The sequence below is a fragment of the Trypanosoma cruzi genome, genomic scaffold (assembly GCF_000209065.1).
Source record: "Trypanosoma cruzi strain CL Brener 1047053516961 genomic scaffold, whole genome shotgun sequence".
NCBI lineage: Eukaryota > Euglenozoa > Kinetoplastea > Trypanosomatida > Trypanosomatidae > Trypanosoma > Trypanosoma cruzi.
Window position 1 is genome coordinate 87,068 of NW_001849431.1, and position 22,898 is coordinate 109,965.

Consider the following 22,898-nt stretch of genomic DNA (forward strand, 5'->3'; position numbering starts at 1 on the left):
CGGGAGAAGCACATCAGTCACTTGGAGAAGGAGCTTGCCACGGCAAAGGACACCGCGTTAAGAATGGAGCAAGAAAATATATCCCTTTCAAAAGAGGCAGAGGCGGCACAGGAGGCTCTGGGCCACGCCGAAGAACGGGTTCAACGGCTCATGGAGCAACAAGACACATCGGATGCTGATTACGCAAAGGACTTGCGAGAACTAAAGGATCAGCTTGCTACCACCCAAGAAGAACTTGTGCGTGTGAGGGGTGAGCTTTCATCCACTGCGCAAGAGAAAATGAGGCATGAGACACAGTGCAGAGGTGTAATCTCTGGGCTGCGAACAAAGTTGGAGGAGGCACGATGTGATGCAGACGCCATGCAGCAACTCACCCGTGAAAAGAAGCAATTGGATGAGATTGCGGAGGAATACAGGGGCAAGTATCTTTCCATGTGCAAGAAGGTGGAAAATCTTGATATTGAGCTTACGGCCGCGACAAATCGGTGCACGCTGCTGGAAAAACGTCTGGATGAGGAGCTACGCCGTTCACTACGAAATGTCTCCACGTCTCCCACTCCACAAAGACAAAATGGCGTGGAAAAAAGACTTCGGAGTGCATCATCGGTGAACGTGCCACTATCCTTGACAACGCACCCGAGAAAGAAGAGTCGATCAGTCGAACCGCGTGTTTTTACCATCAGTGGATTTGATGCATCGGAGTTGTTGACTGAAATAAAGCAGCTGCCCCATGCAACAGTTGCAGAGTGCCGGTCAAACACACCAGTTCCCTCCAATTTGACGCACTTGATCACAAATGGTCAGCTAACTATCAAATTACTCACAGCTCTGGTGCGTGGGTGTTGGATATTGCCAGATGTTTACGTGCGTGACTCGGTGCGGGATCAACGGTGGCTTGATGAGAGCGCCTATGGCTTTCGTCACGAGCATCCTCCGCTCTTCCAAAAACGCATTGGATTTACCGAGGGATTCATTTCTTCCAGGCACTACAACACTGCCAAACTCATTACGGACGAGGGCGGTGCCACTGTGGAGACTGAGTTGCGTGTTGCAGACATAGTCTTATGCACTCACGCTGAACATGGCACTTTAGAAGAATGCACGCATGCAATGACGTGGGACAAAGTCGTGGAACTTATTTATCCGGTGAAGATTGGCGATACGCAATAGAGGCATGAAGGGAAAATAGAATCCCCCCCAAAAAACAACAACAACAACAAAAAAACAAAACAAGAGAAAGACAAGGTGTTGTTTGTGAGGAAATGAAGGAGAGAGAAGATACAAAAGATACAGACACGCTTATAGAGTCACAGTGGGATGCCCTTTTTTTTTTTCCTTTTTTTTTTTTTTTTTACCGTCCCAGAGAGTTTTTTATTTTATTTTATTATTTTATTATTTCATCTCTCTCTCTCTATAGATATATGTGTCTTTTCCCTCTCTCCACATTTTATACACGAAAAGGCTTCTACATGTCTTTTTTTGTATTGTATCTAGACAGAAATTTTTATATAACCTTAAAAAAAAGAAAAAAAAAAAAAAAAAAAAATAAATAAATATAAATATAAATATAAGTGGGGGACGCTGTTCATAGGAATGGTAATAATAATAATAATTTATTTATTTTATTTTATTTTTATTTTTCCTGTCTTCACCTTGTGAGTATTCCTCCGCAGTGTTAATTTATTATTACTAATGAATATATATATATATATTTCTTTTGGGATTTCATATCCTTTTTTCTTTTGTGTGTGCGTGTATGTTACCTCGGAGCGCAGGATGAAAACTGCATTCTTTTCTTTTTTTTTTTGCCCGACTGGTAGCACACACACACACAAACAGAAAAGGACAGAATACAAAAACGGTGTTAAAAAAAATCCTGCCAACGGACTGACATCGATGGGAACCGCACTCTTTGGCCTTATTTTTTGCCGGTAATTCTTCGGTGCTTGTGACCGGGATGCTTGCGACGAGGGCTGGCTGCCTAAAATAACACGTATTCTGATAAAACGAAGACATTTCTGTGCGGTATTTTTTCTCTGTCTTGTGGTCGATTGGATGGCCTCGATGGAAGTAATTAGGGTGCCGATGGCGGTGAGAAGAAATTATTGACTTATTTATGTTTTTGCCTTCCCAGCAGCCCCCTTTTTGATTTCCCACCATGCGGCGGTGTCTTGTGGCTGGCAGACTACGAAGTCTGCCACTTCGTAAGTCATAGTATTTCTAACCCCAACAACGTGCAGCATGTCACGAGAGTGGCAGTCCGAATATATATAAATGCATATATGTGGTTGGGGCAAGCGCTGAGTAGATTGCGAACCCACTGCCCCTCCGTTCGCCCCTTCCTTCTGTTTTGCTTGGTTTTTTTAGATATTCAAACAAAATATTTGCGTTGACAGCTGGCCGGATCCCTAACCTGTTTCTTACTTGTCGTGTGTGTTTGTATTTGATATTATTTCTTTTTTGCTTTTTGGTACAGAGGCATATGTAAGTTTTGTTCTGGTTGCTGTTCCCGCGAAATACCGCAATCCGCATATTAGCAAAAAAAAAAAAAAAAAAAAACAGTGTGTGCTAACGTGAGGTTATTTATTCGTGGGCATGGCAGCCCTGTGATTACTACGAATTTTTATTATTATTCTATTATTTTTTTTCCCCTCATGGATGCGTGAAATTCAAATTGCCTATAATTCTCTTTTAATCTCCCACACACACTGTGAACGCCTGAAGGGGAATTACGAATGTTTCTTTAGTGGAGAAAAAGCCTTTCTCTGACACATGTGCTGATTAACGTGTGTGTGTGTGTTTATGTGTTGTTGTTTCTGCCGCCGGCTCTGTTTTTTAATTTGGATGAAACTGTCTTTTGTAATGGAAAAACTAATAATAATTGTTATAAGAATTATTATTATTATTATTATTATAACTGAAACACACAGAGAGGTGAAGATTCAGTATCAACGTATATAACGCAAACAAGTTTGGGTAGGGTAAAAGTTTGGACCCATGACGATACCAGTGGAGGTGGTGGATCATGAAGTTGTAAACGACAGTGATGAACAATGTTTTCAGGGGCTTTCATGGTCCTCACGGATTCAGGGTTACGTACTCTTCACGGCATTGGGATTTTTCTCTTCATTTATGGGTTGGGTCTCCTTGGGCATTGGGTACTATTGGAAGTACTCGGTTTTATCTACCTTGGGGTCTCTCATGTCTTTGGCGAGTACTTTTATACTCATGGGTCCCCGCGCGCAACTTAATTACATGTTTGATGAGTACCGCCGCACTTCTTCCCTGCTCTACATTAGCTCCTTGATTATCACTTGGATTGTCGCTATCGCCTATAAGTCCGCCCTCCTTTGTAGCCTCTGCGGTTTGCTACAATACGGATGTTTAATATGGTATTCTCTTTCGTACGTTCCATACGGCCAGGAAGCTGTCTCCGGTTTTATTGGTCGTCTCATTTTTCCCCGATAGGAAAAGGGATGACATGTGACTCCATGGACGGCACTACAGCCAAAATAATATTTATGCAAAATTCTTCAACGGTATGTCTGTTTTTGAGTCTGTTTTTCCGTATTTCTAAATTCTCACTGTGTTTTGCGGCCGTGAGAAAATTTTATGATTCGAAACAACAGTAATCAAAAAGAGAATATTTTGTCCGTCTTTAATGGCTAGTTGTTTGAGAACGTCACGTTAATGGACTGCGGTCTGGGCGTAATGTCCACAGACCACGATGGGAAGAAGGTAAGAAATGCAAAACGTGTGCCTCTGTAATGAGGGGAGAATGGGAACTCGTATTGGAAGAGAGAGAGAGTGGGTGGAAGGAATTTTGTTGAAAAACGTACAACAAATCTGACTGACTTATCGCATCACCATTGTGAGCAGACTTTCCCTCGTAGAAGACGTCTTCTCTGTGGGGTAAATTGATGTGAGCCTCGGCAGCCACCCTGGCGGTGTGTTGAGCGATGTGGCCCGAGGGAAGCGGGTGGGATAACAACAATGGATGGTTGAATGGCGTGGACACTTTTGTTAAAAATTGTTTGACGTCACCACGAAAGAAAAAAAAAAAAAGAAACGTCTTGTTCGGGTGAAAGACAGCACCAATAAAGGGATTTTTTTAATACCTCAACTTCGCTTCTGCGTCAGGCATTACTTCACGTACAACATTTGTGTTTTTGTGAGCAAATCCTTTTTCCGGTTAAACGAAAGAAAAACAAAAAAGGAATAGATTGTTAATAAGGGCTTCTATGGTTGTGTAACAGTCGTTTAACGGGGATGACTATTTCTGAGTGGTTTTTTTGAGTCTTGTTAAGACGGCACCAAAATGCTGTTTGAAGACAATAATGAAAATGAGTTTGCTGCGAATACCCCGAAGAAGGCAGCATGAGCAGAGCCGGGTGGAGGGCAGTGGCGTGAGGTTTGTGTGAAGAGAATCCGCGAAAGGAGGAGTGACCTTCGTTTGGCGGTGCTGCTGTGCGATGTGCGAGGGAAGAAGAAAAACAATTGCTTTCTGACATGTCGGTGGGTGTGCCACGGCCACCAATGAGTTCTCAGGGAGAGGGACAGGAGGGAGTGAGACGGAGACTGTACGCGTCCACTGCGGCGTGTGGTGCGACAGGATGCGATTGCCATTGTGAAGGGTGTAACGGCCGTCATGCGTGCAGCAGAGCGTCATCTGCGTGTCTGCAGAGCGTGTATGTGCCGCGAGGAGGTGCAGACGATCTCTCATTATCGGGACTCTGAGGCCGTTTCCCTTTTTGCTCAGCAGGAGAAGCAACTCTTCCTGCAGGCGATGTGCCGGTTTGCATCGACACTCCCCACGGGGCATCATGTCGCCGTGTCGTTGCAGTGCAACTCTCGCGTTCCTCACTGCACACGTGGCTCCCTGTCATTTGCCTTTTTTGCAGGGCCATGGCCTGCGGTCCCCATTGGGAGGCTGCCCAATTGTTTTTCTTAATTTTTGTGTGCTGTTGAGAAGTGCTGGGGAGAATAATGGCTGCGGGGACGCTGATGGTGTGGTTCGCTTTGAGTGGTGGCGGTGTGTACTGCTGTTGTGTTGCCTTTTTTCCGCTGTTTTTTGTTGCTTTCCTTCAAGAAGGAAGAAAGTTACTACCAAACGCTAAACGCTATTGTGAAATTCGAAGGTACTGAAAGGACCAACAACAGCACACACACCGCCCACACACATATTTATATGCTCTCACGTGTTGCTGCAGTGAAGGCACCCCGCACACACAACCGTCGCCGCGTGACCGGATCCAGCGGAAGGAGGAGGGAAGGAAGAGAGAGTGAGCCGCCGAGGCCCAACATGTCCCGGCGTGTGTTTAATTCCACGGTGCTGCTCCTCCTTGTCGTTGTGATGATGTGCTGCGGCAGTGGTGGAGCTGCGACCGCTGATGAGGCAGCGTCAGGGGATTTGCAACTGCCGCAGGAGATCGCCATGTTTGTGCCGAAGAAGACGCAGGTGGTACCAAAAAGTGGTGGTGAAGGCAAAGTGAAGGATATCTTTGCTTCACCCGCTCTCGTCCGTGCTGGTGGAGTGATGATTGCATTTGTCGAAGGCCGCACCAAACATACAGATTTTCCAGAAGCGATTGATCTCAGTTCTTCTGATATTGTTGCCGGTTACATCAAGGCTCCAGAGACATGGCAGTCTCTTGTTGCTGAGGTAACCAAAGATGACTGGCAGGCACACACTGTCCTTGAGAGTGCGAATAATCGTAAGTATCGTGTGGGTGTTGCGAGGCTACCCACCGGAATTACAAGGGACAATAAAGTGTTTCTGCTAGTGGGGAGCTATGAAGAGTGGCGTGAAAATGATGATGATACTTGGAAGACCGAGGCATGGAACATTAAAGTGATTGAGGGTGAGGCCACGCAGTCCACGGAAGTTCAGCCGACTCAACCGATCAACTGGAGTGAACCCAAACCGCTGTTCCAAACTGACTCTCCTAATAATAAAGGTGACCTAAAGGAATTTTTGGGTGGTGGTGGCTCAGGAATTGTGATGGGGAATGGCACACTTGTGTTTCCCCTGACGGCAAAGGATGAAAATAATAAAGTTGTCTCCCTAATCACTTATTCGACGGACGACGGCCAAAAGTGGGAGATACCAGGGGGCGTTTCTTCTGTGGGCTGCCGTTCCCCCCGCATCACCGAATGGGAGGAGGGAACATTTCTCATGGTTACTTATTGCGAGGATGGCCGCAAGGTGTTTGAGTCGCGTGACATGGGGAAAACGTGGACGAAGGCTGTCAGAACACTCTCAGGCGTGTGGCTCAAATCAGGTCCAGAACTTCCGGAAGTAAGTTTGCGTGTTGATGCTCTCATCACCGCGACCATTGAGGGAAGGAAGGTCATGCTGTACACTCAGAAAGTGAGGCATTTTCTGGAAGTGGATGAACCCAACGCACTCCACCTTTGGGTCACGGACAACAACCGCACTTTTCATCTTGGACCGTTTTCTGTGGACAGTGCTGAGAATAAGACGTTTGCCAACACCTTGTTCTACTCGGATGATGGGCTTTATCTTTCACAACAGAGGGGCATTCAAACAAGCACAGCCGTTTCACTTGCCCGCCTAACGGAGGAGCTGAATACGATCAATTCTGTCCTTAGTACTTGGGTACAGTTGGACGCTTCCTTCTCCGAGTCGTCTATACCCACGGCTGGTCTGGTTGGATTCCTGTCCAATACGACGTCCAGTGGAGACACGTGGATCGACGGGTACCGTTGCATGAATGCAACGGTGACGAAGGCAGCGAAGGTTGAAAATGGTTTCAAGTTCACGGGGCCTGGGTCCAGGGCAACATGGCCCGTAAACAGTCGGTGGGATATTAAACAGTACGGCTTTGTGGATTACAACTTCACTATTGTGGCGATGGCGACTATACACCAGGTTCCGAGTGAGAGCACTCCTCTGCTGGGTGCGAGTCTGAGGGGCAATAAGAGGACGAAGTTAATTGGTTTGTCGTACGGTGCGGGCGGTAAGTGGGAGACAGTGTATGACGGGACAAAAACAGTACAGGGTGGCACTTGGGAGCCGGGGAGAGAATACCAGGTGGCGCTCATGCTGCAGGACGGCAACAAGGGCTTCGTGTACGTGGATGGTGTGCTTGTGGGGAACCCGGCGATGTTACCAACACCTGAGGAGCGGTGGACTGAATTCTCACATTTCTACTTTGGGGGCGACGAGGGAGACAGCGGCAGCGATGCGACGTTGACGGACGTCTTTCTGTACAACCGCCCACTGAGTGTCGGTGAACTAAAAATGATCAAGGAAGTTGAAGATAAAAAAGAAAAGGGAAGCGGTGACAGTGAAGATAAAAAAGAAAGCGGTGACAGTGAAGACAAAAAAGAAAGCGGTGACAGTGAAGATAAAAAAGGAAGCGGTGACGGCTCCATGCGTGAGGGCATGTCTCGGGTGCTCCCGCTGCTTCTGCTGGGGATGTGGGGCATTGCGGCCATTTACTGAGAAATCGCAGTGAGGAGTTCCTGCCACCAGCGGGAGCTATATGTACCTCTCCACGTACCCTCCGAAATAATTGACTTTTGTGTGGATATACCTTTTGTTTTATCTGTTTTTATTGTCGATTGGACTACCCCTTTCTGCCCGTGTAAGTCGTTGTGTAAATGGCGTGCTCTCCCTCCCGGGACTGCATCGCGGGGCCTGGTTTTTTTTTTTTTCTTATATATATATATATATATATATATATATATTGTAGTGGAATATTTTGAGATTGGCGGGATGTCTTTGATGTTTCCGTCGGCATTGAGCTCCACGACGATGGTGCGGTGAAGAAGGGATTTAAGATGTGCAGCAACGCACTGAACATCCCAATGAAATGTGGGTGTTGTGTGGACACCAGGGGGTTGAACGGCTGACGCAAATATATTTTTACTTCTGCAGGAAGAATATACAAGTGTTTTTTCTTTGTTTTTTTTTGCGTCACGATGATTTTTTTTTTCTTTTTTTGTGAGCGTGAAAAACTTCTTCAAGGGGACTGTTTTTTGCGTTTTAATTTCTTTTTTTTTTTTGTTTCTTTTTGTTTCTTTAATCGTATTGTGGGTTGCCGTGCGATCTCGAGTCTTATTGGCCTTCTCTTTTTCTCTTTTTCCGTCCTGCACCTCTGCTGCGTGTTTTTCTGCCCTTTCACGTGCGTGGCTCTCTTTTTTTTTTTTTTTTTGTGCGTTGCTGTGGTTGATCCCTGCGGGGGTGTGCGTGGCCCCAAAACAAATTTGTCCGAGGGCACACCTCTCTGCACGATGGCCGCAGTGTGTAGCTGTCGCTCTGTTGTCTCGAGAGATATGCCGCGACGCTTTCCAGTGTGTGTTGTTTCGGGGACAATGTGCCGGCGGCTATGCGGTTGCCGAATGGAGGGAGAGGAGTGGAGGGAAGTGCGTGAGCGCCGCGGTCAAGAGTCGTGCTGTGTGTCTCGCCGCGGAGAGCACTGCCCACCCAACGCAGCGCCGCTCCTGTCGGGCACCCTCTCTCACTCTCTGCAGCATTGTAGTCGACGCCAGCAGCACGCAGCGTGGCAGCGGATGCCCCCACTGACACGAGTGCGACCGGAAGGGGACATGTCTGCTGTTGCGTTTCGAGGGGGTCACACCGTGTGGCACAGTGGCGTGCCCAAAACCTCCTCGCGGAGTCCGCGCACGACAGCGGGCAGTGGACGCGGAGTGTTTTTGTCTTGGAGGACGCCTGTTTTTACTCTTGTTTCTACCCATGAGATGATTGATTTTTTTGTTTAATAGCCTTGCTGTGTTTGGAGCGCAGCTTTGGAAACCCCATCACTTTTGATGGTGGACTTGTGCCTCCGTTCGATCTCTCCCTTTTACCACATTGTCGCTTTTTAAATATTTTGTGATGACGAGTGTTGTTGCAGAAGACACGCTGAGGCGCTGGGCTTCATTATCGATTCATTCATTTGCTTATTTTTTGTTTTTGTACCTGGTGCGGTTTGCGGGTCTCTGATGACCTTCCCGCATGGAGGGTTTCATTGGGGCATCAGAGCTTTTTTGTGCGGACGGAAGGCCAAGGACGTTATCCATGCGTGGCCATTGCGCTGGAAGGAGTTTTTTTTTTTTTTGCACATTGACACGGAGCCATTTTTGTGCATCCTTTTTTTTTTACTTTGTTTTCCATTTTTTTAGAGATGCTTCCTTGGCTTTGCCTCCAACGGGGTATGCGCGGAGTTACACGCATTTTAAAAACCGAAGCCAAAAGCCTTTTTTGGAAAAGGTTGCTTTATCTTTCTTCTAACATTAAATTTGTTGTCCATGTTGATGTTTTTTTTTTTGGAGTGGAGCCCCTACTTGACGACGATCCCGCGTATGGTTTGGTGCTGATCCGACCAGGGCGGAATATATCCACTGCGTCGGGGAAAGGCTTCTGGTGGATCCAACGACACGGTGGCTGGGGGGAAATAATAACGGGACGGACGTTATCCCGTTGGTGGTGGTCCCGCTGATGCTCGATCTGATGGACTTTCGGACGATGATGTGCAACATCAATGTGCCAATCCGGCTGTTGGTTTTGGTGCAGAACGGGCGGGAGGCGATGCTGTCGTTGTGCCTGCAGGATCTCGAGAGGGTCTATGGGTGGTCCGGACGCCTGGTTGTGAGTCGTCACCCGGAGAACATCGGGTACAGCGCTGCCGTGAACATTGGGTTACGACTTGCATTCTCGCTGCCGCGCGAGGAAGTGCCTTTTGTTTTTGTGACAAACAGCGACGTAATGTTTTCACCCGATCTTCTTCCCAACCTTCTACGCGATGTGCATGAAATGACGAGGCATGATGCCGCTCGCATGGATGAGTTGGCGGCGGAAGTGGCGAATGAGCCGAGCGAGTACAGTCCTGTTTTGCGACGGGGCCTGAAGGTGCTGCACTCCACGGTGAACGATAACCGATTGTCGACGTCTGCGCTGCTGCCTGACCGCGTTCGTTATGCCTCTGCAAATGAGCGTGAAAAGACGTTTTCGAAGCATTACGGGCACTTCTGCGCATATTGCAAAGGCAGTTGTTTTACATCTGTTATTTTGACACGCCTGGCGATCAGCACGGTGGGATATTTTGACGAGAACTTTTACCCAGCTTACGTGGAGGATGTCGACTACAGCTTACGTCTCCGTTTGCTTGGATTTCAGGAGCGAAATGTCTTATACGGCAAATTTGTGCATCGCGGCAGCTCGAATATTCGTTTCTCTAATAAAATGGAGCTACCGGACGCTCTCTGGTACCGTCGTGTCAAGTCTTTGAGTGCGAACAAACCATATGCCATGATGAAGTGGGACCGTCCACGGGCGTGCAGTGGCGGGTACAAGGAGCCATATGACGGCATGGTCCCCGCAGACGTTTGGGTGAAGGATGAGGCGCGCATACAACGCATTCGGGTCCACGGGCATGATGAGAAGCAAGGGTTCCCAAAGGTTGAGTACGAAAGGAGCCTTTGGTACTCTTTCACAACGAAGGGAAGATGAACTGGCGCCAGTCACAAGTTTTGTGTTTTTATTATTTTATTTTATTTTCCACTTTAATTATTAAAAGTTTTTTTTTTTTTTTATATTTACACGAATGATATTTGAGCGAGTACGCCATGGGTTTTAAAGAGCGCAATCATATATTTGACATGACAGGGGGAGGGTGCAGCGTCCAAACTTGGCCGTGTTGCCGAAGGTAAGAGAGGGAGGTAGAAAGTAAGAAAAATAAAGATGATGGATGAGGGAGAAATAAAAGGGGAGGGAAGCAGAAAACAAGCCAAAAATATTGTGAGCACAACGCTCTTTCTTGTCGTGGGCGATCGACACCGCAATTGGATACTAAGTTACCCACTGAAGGTGACACCCGTTTCCGCTGAATATGCTGCGTGCATATCTGTCGGGCTCTTTGTTTGTTCTTTTGGTTTGTTTGTCTCCCGCACATTTATTTCTCCGTGCCGCCTGACCCACTCGTTTATTATTCCCCTCTCTGTTTTTGTGCGTCTGCCGAGAGAAGGGCTCGGGGACATGAAGTACGCTCCCCTTCTGTGACATGCCACCAAAAACAGGAGGAGAAAAAAAAGAAAAGTGAAGCGGGGAGGGGAACCATCGCCACGCGTCCTTTTCTCCGAGAAGGGTGCTCGCCACGCCACTGAGGCGCGCCGTGTGCTTCACGAGGCCCGCTGGACTCGATTGGGGTGCCGTTAATGATGGTGCGTGTGAGTTTGGCGGATGCGTCTCCCAGGCGTCCCTAGAGGACCCTCTGGCCATTGGGACTGCGTGGAATGCGGGATTCCGCGGGGATATTTGCCCGTTTTGTTTTTATTCCTCCATCCGCCCATCCCAAACCTCAACACGGCGTCTGAGCCAACGACTGCGACGGGATCCGTTGCGTCTTTCTGAATCTTTTTTGCGTTGCAGCGGCAGGCCTGGTGTGTCCTGCTTGGTAGACACGGTGGACGGAAGTGGGCTGCCTTATCGGGAAAGCGATGGTCACGGCGGAGCGTGTTGCGTACTTTGCAATTTGGCGTGTTTGTGGCGATCCTTGCGGATGATGTGACGGCGCCTTTTTTACTTGCGGGGAGAGAAGCGATGCTCCACGGTGATGCACACGTTGCGGGTGGAGGCTTCTCTTGCTGTTGGTTTGTGAATATTTTTTTTTTTTTGCTTTTGCTTGAACACTACAGAGGGCGGTGTCTGCGGACAGCAAAGAATTGCGGGGAGGGGCATCACACGATTTTTTGCGCGATGAGGCGGCTTGTGTGAATTTACGGTGTTTATTTTTAGGATTGAGAGACTATTCTTTGTTGGAATGTATTGTGGGAGACCATCTGTGTGTTTGTTTTTCTTAATTAATCCCTTGGCATTTGGTGTCTGCCGTGAAACAGATGTTGATGGCCGTTTTGTGGCGGCGAGATTCATGTTTATTTATTTTATTGGCGAGTGGGTGAATTGTGTTGCGTTCTGCCATGCGGCTTGTTGCTGACGGCAAGTGGCCGCAGGGAGACGTTGTGAGCGCCTCCGACACGAGGTGCGATTGAGCAGTCATCTCCTTCGCTCGCCTTTACACGCTGTTGAGGCGGCGTGATGATAATGAATCGGCCTCTCAGAAAAGCAACGAGAGGACGTTTGCTCTTTCTGCTGCGGTGTACGAGTGGACTCCCAATCTGTGGGCGGGGTTGCTCTGCGTGCCGTATTTCTTTGAATTCCGATGAGTTTTGCACATGGCCATCCACACGCACATGCACGCAGTCTCCCTGTTTGCCCTCCTGTGGGCGGGAGACCGGGATGCAAGGTGAAAATGTGGCCCGTGCCAGCATGTGACAAAGTCTTTCTTGGGAGGGATTGCGACTGTGATGTACGTCCTGGCAGGCTGGAATGGGATGAGAGGGGAGCGGAGGGCGAGTAACAACGATCGTGTGCGGGGCAATGCGTAGTGAATGGGGCGAAGTGGTATTTATGTTGACTTTTCAAAACATTTTTGTCTTTTTCTTTTGTGGCAATGGAAAGAAACTCTGGGTGGTGTGTTGTGGATTATTTGCACATGATTCAGCGAGGCAACACCATTTGCGGAGAAAATGAATGACATCTGCGTGCGGCTTGCTTTGTGAGCGCGAGATGGTCGGGGAGGTGTTCAACGCCCCGAGAGGCCAGGAGCAAAGAGGCCTGCACTGCTGCAAGCAGAGGGCTGCACGCTCCTGTTGGTGGTGTTGCTGTAGAGTCCTGAAGGGCCTGCAGGGAAGTTGTTTTTCCCGCTTCATTATTTTGTTGATTGGTGCTTGCCGCTGCCTTTTGAGGCGGGGCGTGGGATGGACCGAGAGAGCGAGTGTCGTGTGGCGGTGCTGTGAATTGGTGCCACCCACTTTTGTGCACATAATTCCTTTTGTGTCCGCGTTCTTGCCGCGGCAGTCCACCGGGAGCGTGTGACTGATCACTTTATCACTTGCGGACTGTTTCGGCAGGACTTTGAATGGCGTCGCCGAATGATGAAATTCCGCGTCCATGTGTGTGTGTGTGTGTTGGCTTCCGCCGTGCTCCGCCGTGTTGTTGTTGCTGCTCTTTTCTGTGTGCGATGATTCTCCGTGCCGTCCCTTCCGGATTGTTTCGTGTCCCGCTCTCTGCGTGGGTGCCCTGCTCGGCACCCCAGTGACGTGTCTGATGTGCTGCCGCTGTTGTTTTCTTCACCACTTCTTGAACAGAGACACGCTAGGAAAGAAAGCAACCAAACGCTAATCGTTACTTTGGAATTCGAAGGCACTGAAAGTACCAACAGCACACACATTACCCACACACACATATTTGTATGCTCTCACGTGTTGCTGCAGTGAACGCACCCCGCACACACAACCGTCGCCGCGTGACCGGATCCAGCGGAAGGAGGAGGGAAGGAAGAGAGGGTGAGCTGCAGAGGCCCAACATGTCGCGGGGTGTGTTTACCTCCGCGATGCTGCTGCTTGTACTTGTTTTGTTGATGATTTGCTGCGACTGTGGAGCTGCGGCCGCTGAGGGAAGTAATCCAAGAAATACCATTGATCCTTTTACAGGGACGACGCCGATATCATTTGCTAATTGGAAGGATTTTAAGGAGGACGGCAGGGAAATCACCTCGCTCCGTGTTCCTATCCTCGTTAAAGTGGGTGATGATGTATTTGCCGTTTCTGAAGCGCAGTGCAGGGAAAGGAATGGAGCCGACAGCCGTGCTGGGATTGTCTCAAAGCACCTGGATATAAGTGATGACTCAATGGATATTTCGACGTCGGATAGAAGTTTGTTTTGCATGCAACTTGGGGACACCGCCGCGAATAATTTTGGGACAACGGAATTGTTGCGACCAACGACACTTGTAATTGGGGAGAGTGTCTACATGCTCCTGGGAAACTACGGCCATACAAAGCCGCAGGTTGAAGGTACGAATGAGCGGGGCCTTTTACTCGTGAAGGGAACTGTCGCTGATGAGGGTGGAAACAAGAAAATCGGATGGAATGAGACCCATGTGGTGAACCCTCAAGGCAAAGGAGCATCTCTTTCCTTGACCGAGTTTGTGGGTGGCGGAGGCTCGGGTGCTGTGATGAATGACGGTACGCCTATGTTTCCCATGCAGGCCAAAGAGAAGGATGGACGGCGCGTTTTGCTGTCTATGCGTCTTATCCCGTCAGAGAAGAAATGGGAGCTCTCATCCGAGACGACTGGTAACGGCTGCAGGGATCCATCCATTTTGGGGTGGGAGGAAAACAGACCCTTCATGATGGCTCATTGTGATGGAGGCTACTATGACGTTTACAGGCCCACTTGGAATGGGCGGCTTGGTATCCATAGGTTGAGTCAATTAATCGTATGTGGGGCAGCTCACGTGGTCGAACAGGGTACGGCGTCCAGAGCGGATTCACCACCGCAACCATTGAGGGAAAGAAGGTGATGCTCGTGGTCACGCCGGTGTATGCCGCAAAGGAAAATAGAAGTGGAGAAGATCGGCTTCAGCTTTGGGTGTCGGACCATGCACGTGTGTATGATGTTGGGCCGGTATCTCGTGAAGATGACGCTGCCGCCAGTTCTCTGTTGGTGAAAAGTGAGGATGAGCTGATTTTACTGTACGCGACAAGGAATGGTGAAGCGTCATTACACTCTTGTTGCCATGCGCCTGACTGAGCAGCTGGAGCGGATAAATTCTGCGGTGGAGAAATGGAAAGAATTGGACAATGCCTTGGGAGTTCTCACTGAGGGGCTGGTTGGTTTTTTTTTCCAGCGCACTGGTTGGGACTGCATGGAGGGACGAGTACCTCGGCGTGAATGCCACAGTGACGGGCGGAGTGACCAGCACGGAGAGCGGTGTGGCGCTCAAGGGAGCAGGGGCGCAGTGGCCTGTTGGCAGCATGGGGCAGACTGTGCTGTACTGCTTTACAAACAACGAGTTCACTCTTTCGGCGACGGTGACCATCCACGAGGTGCCGGAGGCAAGCAGCAGCCCCATTCCTTTGATTGGTGCGAGGCTGAACGACAAAGACGGCACGGCGCTCGTTCAGCTCTCGTGGACGAGTGAAGGAAATTTGAACCTCACACTTCACAAGAAGGATTTTTTGGTGAAGCTGTCTGGTGGTGTTGGTAATTGGGGAACAAACACAGCAATTCGAGTGACGGTGCAAAAGAATGGCGCTGAAGAATGGTTTTTGTACGCTAGTGGGAGAAGAATGTACGAGACGGATGATGGTGAACTGGGTGCCGAGGAAGTGGCTAGGCTCCGTAATGCTGATGCGTTTGGTTCACGCAGGATTTTACACTTCTTTGGTGCAGGCGATAAGGAAGATGAAGAGGGCAGCCATGTGACGGTGGCTGATGTCCTTCTGCACAACGACGCGCTGTTTGGTGATGACCTCAGCAAACCTCAACGCCGGGACAGTTCCTATTCGACATCCGGCTGCCGAAGAACTGCACGCTGCGGTGGAGGTCACAGGGACGGAGGAAGAAAAAGCAGAAGGTCAGGCAGCTGGATGTTGCACAGCTGGCAGCTGCAACGCGGGAGGCCACAACGCAGGAAGACGCACAGCCGGCTGCTACACTGCAGACGGCCACACAGCTGACGACTTCCTTGGCAGACGTTGAAGAGGCTCCAATTGCACAGCCGGCAGACTCTCGTTCTGTCCGTGTTCTTGCGGGCAGTGAATCGAGTGCTGAGAATGTTACGGACGAATTGAGTCCACGCACTGCCGCTAAAAATGACAGCTACGTTCCAGAAACCACTGGCTCAGAATCCGAGGGAAGTATGAGCCTGGACGACTGCCTCGCCCTGATTAACGACGCGAAATTGATCCTGCATGATTTAGGTGGTGACAGCACTGCGCGTGTCTGCGTCTCCCGGGCGTTGCTGCTACCTCTGGGACTGTGTGCATTTGTGGCATTCTTCTGATCCGAAGAGTGTGGAATTGCGAGTCCTCACGGAGATTGTGTGCCGCGTTCCTCGCGGGTTCTTTTATTTATTTATTTATTCATTTTTAGTGTTTTGTTGTAATACTCAGTAATTCTTTTTTTTTCTTTTTTCCCTTCTTTAATTTTTGGTTGCTGCACACTGTCATGAGTGAAGTGTCTCCCCTTCTTGTTTGCTTCTGTTGCCCACACGCGGTGCCGGCCCTGCGGCTGCGCCTCCCACGGAATGCACAAAAGGAGGAGTGGAAGAACAGGCCGGATGCCGCACGAAAAGTGAGTGATGTTGTGTGGGCTGGTGGAGCAATCCAATTTTGTTTTCCTTATGTTTTATTTTTTTATTCCGTTTCTTTTTTTTTTTCTTTTGGTAAATGTCTGCGGCTTTTTTTTGTGCCGTGTTCACTCCCGCTTTTTTTCCCCGTGTCCCTTTTAGTGTCTCTCTGCTGGCTGTGCTGTTGACATGCCCCCATTTTTTTTCTTCTAGAGGCACTGATGACCGGCGACGATTGTTTTTGTGTTCCTTTGCGATGGCAGGAGATTGACTGGGCGCCTTGGCCCGGCCTGCTGAGTACACTTGGAGGGGAGCAGATGGTGTGCGCCGTGCCTCACTGTGGGTGTGGGACGCCACCCGCCACAACCCGCTGTGGGCGTACTTCCAATCCGTTGGGGCGGAGGGAATTGAAGGACAGCGCCGTGGGCTTGGGTGCGTCCGTCCATCTCGTTGCGGCGGTGTGTGTGCTGTGCGCATGGCTCTATCTTGCGGTGCGGCGTGGATGGCGGCGCTTCTGCGTGCGTTGTGCGGCGGGATTCGCTTCGCCATGTCTTTGCTCTGTTGTGTATGGGAAGGTTGTGGGAGGGGAAATGTGTGCGGGGGAGTGAGCGTGGGTGGCTGCCAGCCCCGCCCGCGCATTGGGGACTTCCATACAATTGGCCTTGCTTGACGGCATTTTGCGGCACCCAGGGCGTGGCGAGGAGGAGGATGGGGAGGGTCTGTTGTGGGCAGAAGGTGGATGATAGGACAGTCCCCTTCCGTGTCCTTCCCTGTGTCGTTGGCAGTACATACTGAGAGCATAAATTTGCGCAATTACAGGATGAAAGGTTTATGCCGCTTTGTGTGTGCTACTCCATCGTCGTCATTGCACGCTGTCGTTACGGTGCGTTGTGGCGCGATGCCGTTAGATGAGGGAAGGGTGCGATGCCACGGCCGCTGCGCACCAAGACCATTTATTGCCTCTGCATCGGCCTTTTTCCTTTTTTTTTTGCGCTTGCATAATATTTTATTTTGCTTTACGATGAATTCCTTGGAGGAGCTTTGGCTTTGGCACCGTGCTTCGTGGTGCTTTGCCTTTTGTGTCGGTTGCCGTTCTTCCACGCGATGCTAAAACGTTTGGTGAGGTGCTTACCCTTCTTTTTGCGCCCAGCAGTCAGCCTTGTTTGGTAATGGCGGCAGCAGTGAGGCTCTGCGGCTGTGTGCTCGTCGCACGTGTCGCATCTCCTGCTGTTGCTTCTCCCTCGTTGTGTTGGTGGGGGAGTGAGTGAGCGACAGCGTTGGTGAAGTGGCGCCCCAGTGGGAGAAGGAAGGCACTGACCACACGATCGACATGGACCCTTGTCCCCCCGTGTCTGAGTGCCGCCACTGTACCTCTTCATTCGTCCTTCTTGTGTGTGCCGTGTGCGCTTATGATGCCGCTGTTTGTTGTGCAATGCCGACCCACGTGAGCGAGGAACGCCGCCTTAACTGCCGGCAAACGGCGATTCCTCCACTCCTCTCCCGTGTCACCATTACATCCTTGGACGCGCTCGATGGCTGCCGGTTGTAACGCCGCCACGTGGGTCTGTCTCGGTCCTTGTGTGCCTTTCGCGGCATCAGGACTGCTCTGTGGTAGAAACATTTGGTTGCAGGAGCGGTGCCAATGGTCATGTGTCTTTTTGCTGGGATCCCGCCACTCTGCATGGTGGTTGTGTGGGGCTGCGCGGGCGGTGGGAGGGCGGTGACATCACTGGCCTGACTGCGTCTGTGCTTTTTTTTTATCGGTGGTTGTACTGTGATGAGGACTGTCTGTGGCCAGATGCCTTTGCGTGCCACTGTGTTTATTTGCTGTTGTATCTGCCTTCTCCCCCTCTGACCGAGCAGTTAGAGGTACTTTTGCTTGATCAGCACAACTATCGCTTCAAGGTGTTGGGGATTACTTGCTGTATTAGGATTACTAGTAGTGGGAAAACGATCTGGCGGAATTGTGTCACTGGATTCGCGATCTGTATAAAAGGATTTGCCAGACGGGAGTTACGTTCGACGGGGCGAGTGCGACACAACACAACAGCCCTTTTATTATCTGTTTGGGTCGTGGGATTTGGTATGCGGTGGGCGCGTGTCCGCACAGCCGGCACCGTGTGCGGTGCAGGGCCATTGCGGTTGTGCGTGTGGCGCTGCTTGTGGTGTTGGCGCTGGTTGCGGCGGCGGCGTGGATGTCCGCGGTGCATGCGGTGGTGCTGCGACTGCGGGGCGGCACGGTGGACAGAGCCATCACGGTTGGCCGCGCCGTGGACACGGTGCTGATGGACGACGTGTCCGTCACGAACGGCGTGGCTGTGGTTTTCGACGTTGCGGCGATGCTTCCCGGCGCGCTGCGCATCGAACTGAGGAACTGCGTGTGCGACGGCGGTGCGCAGCTCTACGTGCGGGGCTACAGCGGCGAGCCGGCGAGTGACCGGAGCCTGGAGGTGAGCGTGAACGGACTGTCCGGCGGCTACTGCTCGCTTGTGTTTGTGCACAACCTGCCGGCACACACGAACGTGACGGTCCGCGACTCGACGATTGTGACGGCGGGGTCGATGCGCTACTTCCAGCTGAGCGGGCTGACGGACGCGGTGACGTCGCCGCTTGTGCTGCACGCGACGTCGCTGTTGCAGTCGCAGCTGCGTGTGAGCAACACTGTGCTGAGGTCGTCGCAGGTGGGCGGGTCTGCGGTGTACGTTGGCGGCGACGTGGACCTGCTGTCGAGCGCGGTGGTGCTTGACGGCGTGTTGCTGGAGGCGTCGGGCGGTCCGACCGCGTCCGCGTTGCGTTTGGCGTCCTTGTCGCGCCTCAGTCTGCGGAGCCACTCGGTGTTCTCCGTGACGAACGTGTCGGTTGTGAGCAGCGGCGGCGGCATTGTGCTCGGAGAGCGCCTTGCGGTGTCCGACTCGGTGCTGCGCTTCGTGCGCGTCGAGGGGTCTGTTGCGTCGTCGCTGGTGCGCTGCGACGGTGGGACGGTCGGTGTCGGCGGGTGGCTGGAGCTGCACGACGTGTGGGTTGTGGGCGAGGCGTCGTCAGTGGCGTCGCTGTCGGGGGTGACGCTGGGCGGCGGCGCCGTGTCGATTGCGCGCTGCACTGCCACTGGCGCTACGCTTGTCTCCGGGCTGGCGATCACGAGCGGCGCCGTGTCGGTGCAGTGCAACCGTGCGGGCGGCCGGGTGCTGCAGAGCAGCGGCGACTACCGCTTGGCCGGCCTGCCCTCCGTGAGCGTGGTGCCGTGCGACGGCTGTGCGGCAGCGCTGGCGTGCTTCGATGCGCTGACGGCGTCGTTCTCCGACTGTGTGGGCGAGGCGTGACTGCCATTCGACGTGCCGCCTGCGAGGTCCGGTGGCGGTGGTGGTGGCGGTGCGCAGGACTGCGTGAGTGGCGTGACGCTGACGGAGTCGGTGACGGTTGGCGGCGGGCGTGCGACGGCGTAATTCGACTCGGTGGTGTTCAGCGGGCCGATCACTGTGGCGGTGGACCTGCGCTCGATGGACGCGTTCGCTGACGCACTGAACGTGACGCTGCGCCACTGCGTGCTTGCGGGCGGCGTGCAGCTGCGGATTGGTGGCCTCGGCGAGAGCACGGCGCGCCTGGTGCTCCACGCCCTCGTCAACATGACGAATGTGACGTCGCTGGAGGGCACGATCGTGCTGCATGGCGCGATGCCGCTGCACTCGAGTGTGCTGCTGGCGAACTCGAAGCTGCGTGCGACGGTTGGTGGGTCGCAGTACGTGCAGACTACCCCTGGCCACGAGAAATCCCGGTACGGCCCCGCGCTTGTGCTGGACGGCGTCCGGCTTCTGTCGACGTGGCTTGTCATGACGCGGTCTACGCTGGTGTATGGCGGTGACTCTTGCGCTGCGATCCTCGTGGAGCGTGGCTTTGTTGTGAACCTGTCCAGCGTCTTCTACATGGACAACTGCGCTGTCATGTCGCGGACGCACGTGATGTACGATCTTGCGTCGGACCTGCGTGTCAGCGGCGGCTCCGTGTTCTCCATACAGAACAGCTCGTGGAGTGCGCTGGGCATCGAATACTACGAAGACGCGTGTGTGTTCAGGGATGTTGTTGTGGATGGCGGCAGCGTGCTGCAGATCGTGTCCAGCACCTTCCGTCTCGGCTTCGCCATGCTTATGGCAAACACGCTGACCGTGACTGGCGGCAGCTGGCTGGTGCACCGCAACAACGAGTTTCGCACCGCCTACGTTGTGTACGTGGCCAACAAGAACGGCGTGGCGTTCCGCGATCGGAGTGTGTGGTCGATACTTGACAACAACTTCACGTACGGCTCGTACTCGTCGACCATTGCACACATGACAAACGATTGGTCACCGCCATCCGACTCGCGCCCGACCATCTACGGCATGTGCAACGAGGCAAGGGGCTCAACTGTGACGAATTACGGAGACTAGCTCAATATTGGAGCACCCGTGACGGTGTTAGACTGTGGTGCGTGCACCGTGGACGCCGTGTGCTTTGCGGCGAGGACGAGCAGCATCAGCGGCTGTGAGTGCGTGTGCGCTGCTGGCGGCTACGGTGACACGTGTCTGCCAGCTGCGGTTCCGGACGGTCTTGGGCCGCTCCCGCTCCCCGATGCGAATGACACGGAGGTCCGCTGCGTGCACGGTGGCAGCATCAGCTCCGTGGACAATCCTGATCCCGGTGTGCGTGGTCTGTGCTTCGTCAACGTGACCTTCACTGCCGCGATCGTGCTGGACCTGTTGTATTTTGACGCATCACAACAGTCACTCAACATCACGCTACTGCAGTGCGTCCTCATGGGCCTGTTGATCAGAGGGAGTGGTGCGCGAGTGCACGTGAACGTGACATCCTCGATGATGGATTCTGGAGCGTTGGAGTTTAGGGGCCATTTTGGTGGGAGCTCCCAGATACTGGTGGCGGGCAGTACGCTTGTGACGACGTGGAGCCACGCCATTGCCTTTCCGGAATTTTCTTTCGGTGCGACCTCGACGCTGCTGCTGCTTGACAACCGCATTGAGGGGAATAGGTACGCACTTTATTTCCCCGTTGTTGTTGTTGTTGATGGTGGCGGGATCATTGTGAAGGGAAATGTACTGAGGACAGCGGGGAATAATGGTGCGGAATCAGCCATTTGCGTTCATGCTGTTGACGTGAAGAACGGCGGTTACTTTGACGTGGAGAACAACACGATGAGAACCGTTAATGGCATTTATTTTTCTGATGAGAACACCGTGAGCTCCGCGGGGCTGCTGCGAGTGGCGGACTGCACCTCCTTTTACAGGAAGGAATTTTTTGATGCCACGCTGGTGTATTTTTCTGGCTCTGTGACTCTCGAGGGTGGAGCGCAGTGGCGTGTGGAGGGCAACAACGTAAGTGCCGCCTCAGTATTGAGTATTTCGTATTCCCAGCAGAAAATTAAGCTGTCGGGCAGCGGCACCACCGTGGTGCTTGCATACAACCGTCAGGTGGACTCGAGTGTTTTCTTCGCCAATTTTTTCCCATCGAGCATTGTCGTGACGTCATTCGCGCGGTTTGTGGTTGGGTGCAACCTGCAGGGTGATGAGGAGGTGCCGTACAACGATTTTTTTCCTGAGGCAGTGTTGTTTTTCGGGTGTTTCACATGCAACGACGACGCGGCGTGCTACATGCCCGGGACGGAGTCGGTGGACCGCGGCTCGTGCTCGTGCAGCTGCAAGGACGGATGGCATGGCGCGTCGTGTCTTCCCCTCGAGGTGCCCGACGCGGTTGTGCCACCCGTAGCGGAGAGAGCCGTTGACGGCGACACAAGCTGTGTGGTGAACCAGACGCTGACGAGCCTCACGCTGAACATGTGGAAGACGCACCACTGCTACGTGGGTGTGACATTCAGCGGCGTGGATGCAGTACTGACGTTCTCTCTCAACAGTATGCCGCTGCATCTCTCCATCAACTTCACGCTCACTGGGTGCAAATTCCGTGGCGGTGCCGCGCTGCAGTTTGTTGGTGGTGCTGAGGCGGCCGAGTCAGCCGGCGTCCTGATCCGCGTGAGCCAGACGGTGATGCGGTCCTCCGTCGTTTTGTTTTCACTCGTCCTCCCGCAACAGTGTGACATCGCCGTCACGGAGGTTGACGCGGTGCAGTCTTCTATTGTTTTCTGGCCCGACACCGCGAACAAAAGGTTGAGCGTAGTGACGCTGGACGACGTCGTGTTGTCTGCGTCCTCGCTGTTGGTCAGCAACGTCAAGGCGCATGCATTGGATCATAGCGGGTATGGTTTGTACTCGATCGGGAAGCTGACGCTGGAGCGTGGCAGCTCGCTGTATGTGCGGTACTGCAGCTTTGATGGATACACACACCTGTTCCAATTAAATATCCTCAGTGTCTGCGACCACTCTGTTTTTGCGCTCCTCAACAACACAATGGCCTCCGGGAAAACCCTCCTGTATCAGTGCCTAGACTTCAGCGTGTCGGATCACAGCGTGCTGCGCGTGGTGGGGAACAGCGGCCCTGTGTCATACGCTATCTTTGCAGAAGACTCGTGGACCGTTGAGCGGTCAAGCTGGTTGGATTGGCGGGACAACGACGTGGGAGTGGGTGCGATGTTGCAGTTTTTTTTTGCTTGATGGTAGTATTAGAATCGACAGTAGCAGTGTGGTGACGCTGACGGGCTGCAATATGGGCTCGACGGGGTTGTCGAGCCTTTGCTATCGCAGGCTGACGTCGGCTACCGGTTCGCTGTTGGGTGTGAGGCGTGTTGCACCGCGTGAG

The 22,898-nt window shown here is 52.2% G+C and overlaps 4 protein-coding genes, 1 non-coding gene and 2 pseudogenes across 5 annotated transcripts, besides 20 other annotated features; all 7 read left to right on the plus strand.

The window, feature by feature from the left end:
- Tc00.1047053506471.10 (hypothetical protein, conserved) lies at positions 1–1,170 on the plus strand (the record flags this gene model as incomplete). Its single annotated transcript, XM_809833.1, has 1 exon — positions 1–1,170. A coding segment is annotated over one exon (1,170 nt), but the record flags the coding sequence as incomplete, so codon positions are not given.
- Positions 1–4,065: a sequence feature (heterozygous, Esmeraldo-like haplotype).
- Positions 1,324–1,353: a microsatellite.
- Positions 1,368–1,398: a sequence feature (AT_rich).
- Positions 1,517–1,554: a microsatellite.
- Positions 1,598–1,641: a sequence feature (AT_rich).
- Positions 1,676–1,714: a sequence feature (AT_rich).
- Positions 1,942–2,225: a mobile genetic element.
- Positions 2,539–2,559: a microsatellite.
- Positions 2,619–2,648: a sequence feature (AT_rich).
- Positions 2,893–2,915: a microsatellite.
- Tc00.1047053506471.19 (hypothetical protein, conserved) lies at positions 2,998–3,468 on the plus strand (the record flags this gene model as incomplete). Its single annotated transcript, XM_809838.1, has 1 exon — positions 2,998–3,468. One exon carries the CDS (start codon positions 2,998–3,000, stop codon positions 3,466–3,468), a length of 471 nt encoding a protein of 156 aa, XP_814931.1.
- Positions 4,066–4,401: a sequence feature (haploid, non-Esmeraldo-like haplotype).
- Positions 4,402–7,655: a sequence feature (areas not merged during assembly with more than two copies in the genome that could not be assigned to a particular haplotype).
- On the plus strand, positions 5,189–7,468 carry Tc00.1047053506471.30 (trans-sialidase, putative; the record flags this gene model as incomplete). Its single annotated transcript, XM_809834.1, has 1 exon — positions 5,189–7,468. One exon carries the CDS (start codon positions 5,189–5,191, stop codon positions 7,466–7,468), a length of 2,280 nt encoding a protein of 759 aa, XP_814927.1.
- Positions 7,656–8,243: a sequence feature (haploid, Esmeraldo-like haplotype).
- Positions 7,683–7,713: a microsatellite.
- Positions 8,001–8,049: a sequence feature (T-rich).
- Positions 8,244–22,607: a sequence feature (areas not merged during assembly with more than two copies in the genome that could not be assigned to a particular haplotype).
- On the plus strand, positions 9,467–10,477 carry Tc00.1047053506471.40 (beta galactofuranosyl glycosyltransferase, putative; the record flags this gene model as incomplete). The annotated part of the gene is made up of 1 exon (XM_809835.1): positions 9,467–10,477. One exon carries the CDS (start codon positions 9,467–9,469, stop codon positions 10,475–10,477), a length of 1,011 nt encoding a protein of 336 aa, XP_814928.1.
- Positions 10,503–10,566: a sequence feature (AT_rich).
- On the plus strand, positions 13,278–15,875 carry Tc00.1047053506471.50 (annotated as a pseudogene).
- Positions 15,938–15,960: a microsatellite.
- Positions 16,202–16,255: a sequence feature (T-rich).
- Tc00.1047053506471.70 lies at positions 17,570–17,637 on the plus strand. The gene has a single exon (XR_008255358.1). It is a non-coding gene; the product is annotated as a C/D small nucleolar RNA (snoRNA), TB8C3C3 (small nucleolar RNA).
- Positions 18,176–22,879, plus strand: Tc00.1047053506471.90 (annotated as a pseudogene).
- Positions 22,608–22,898: part of a sequence feature (haploid, Esmeraldo-like haplotype) that runs on past the window's edge.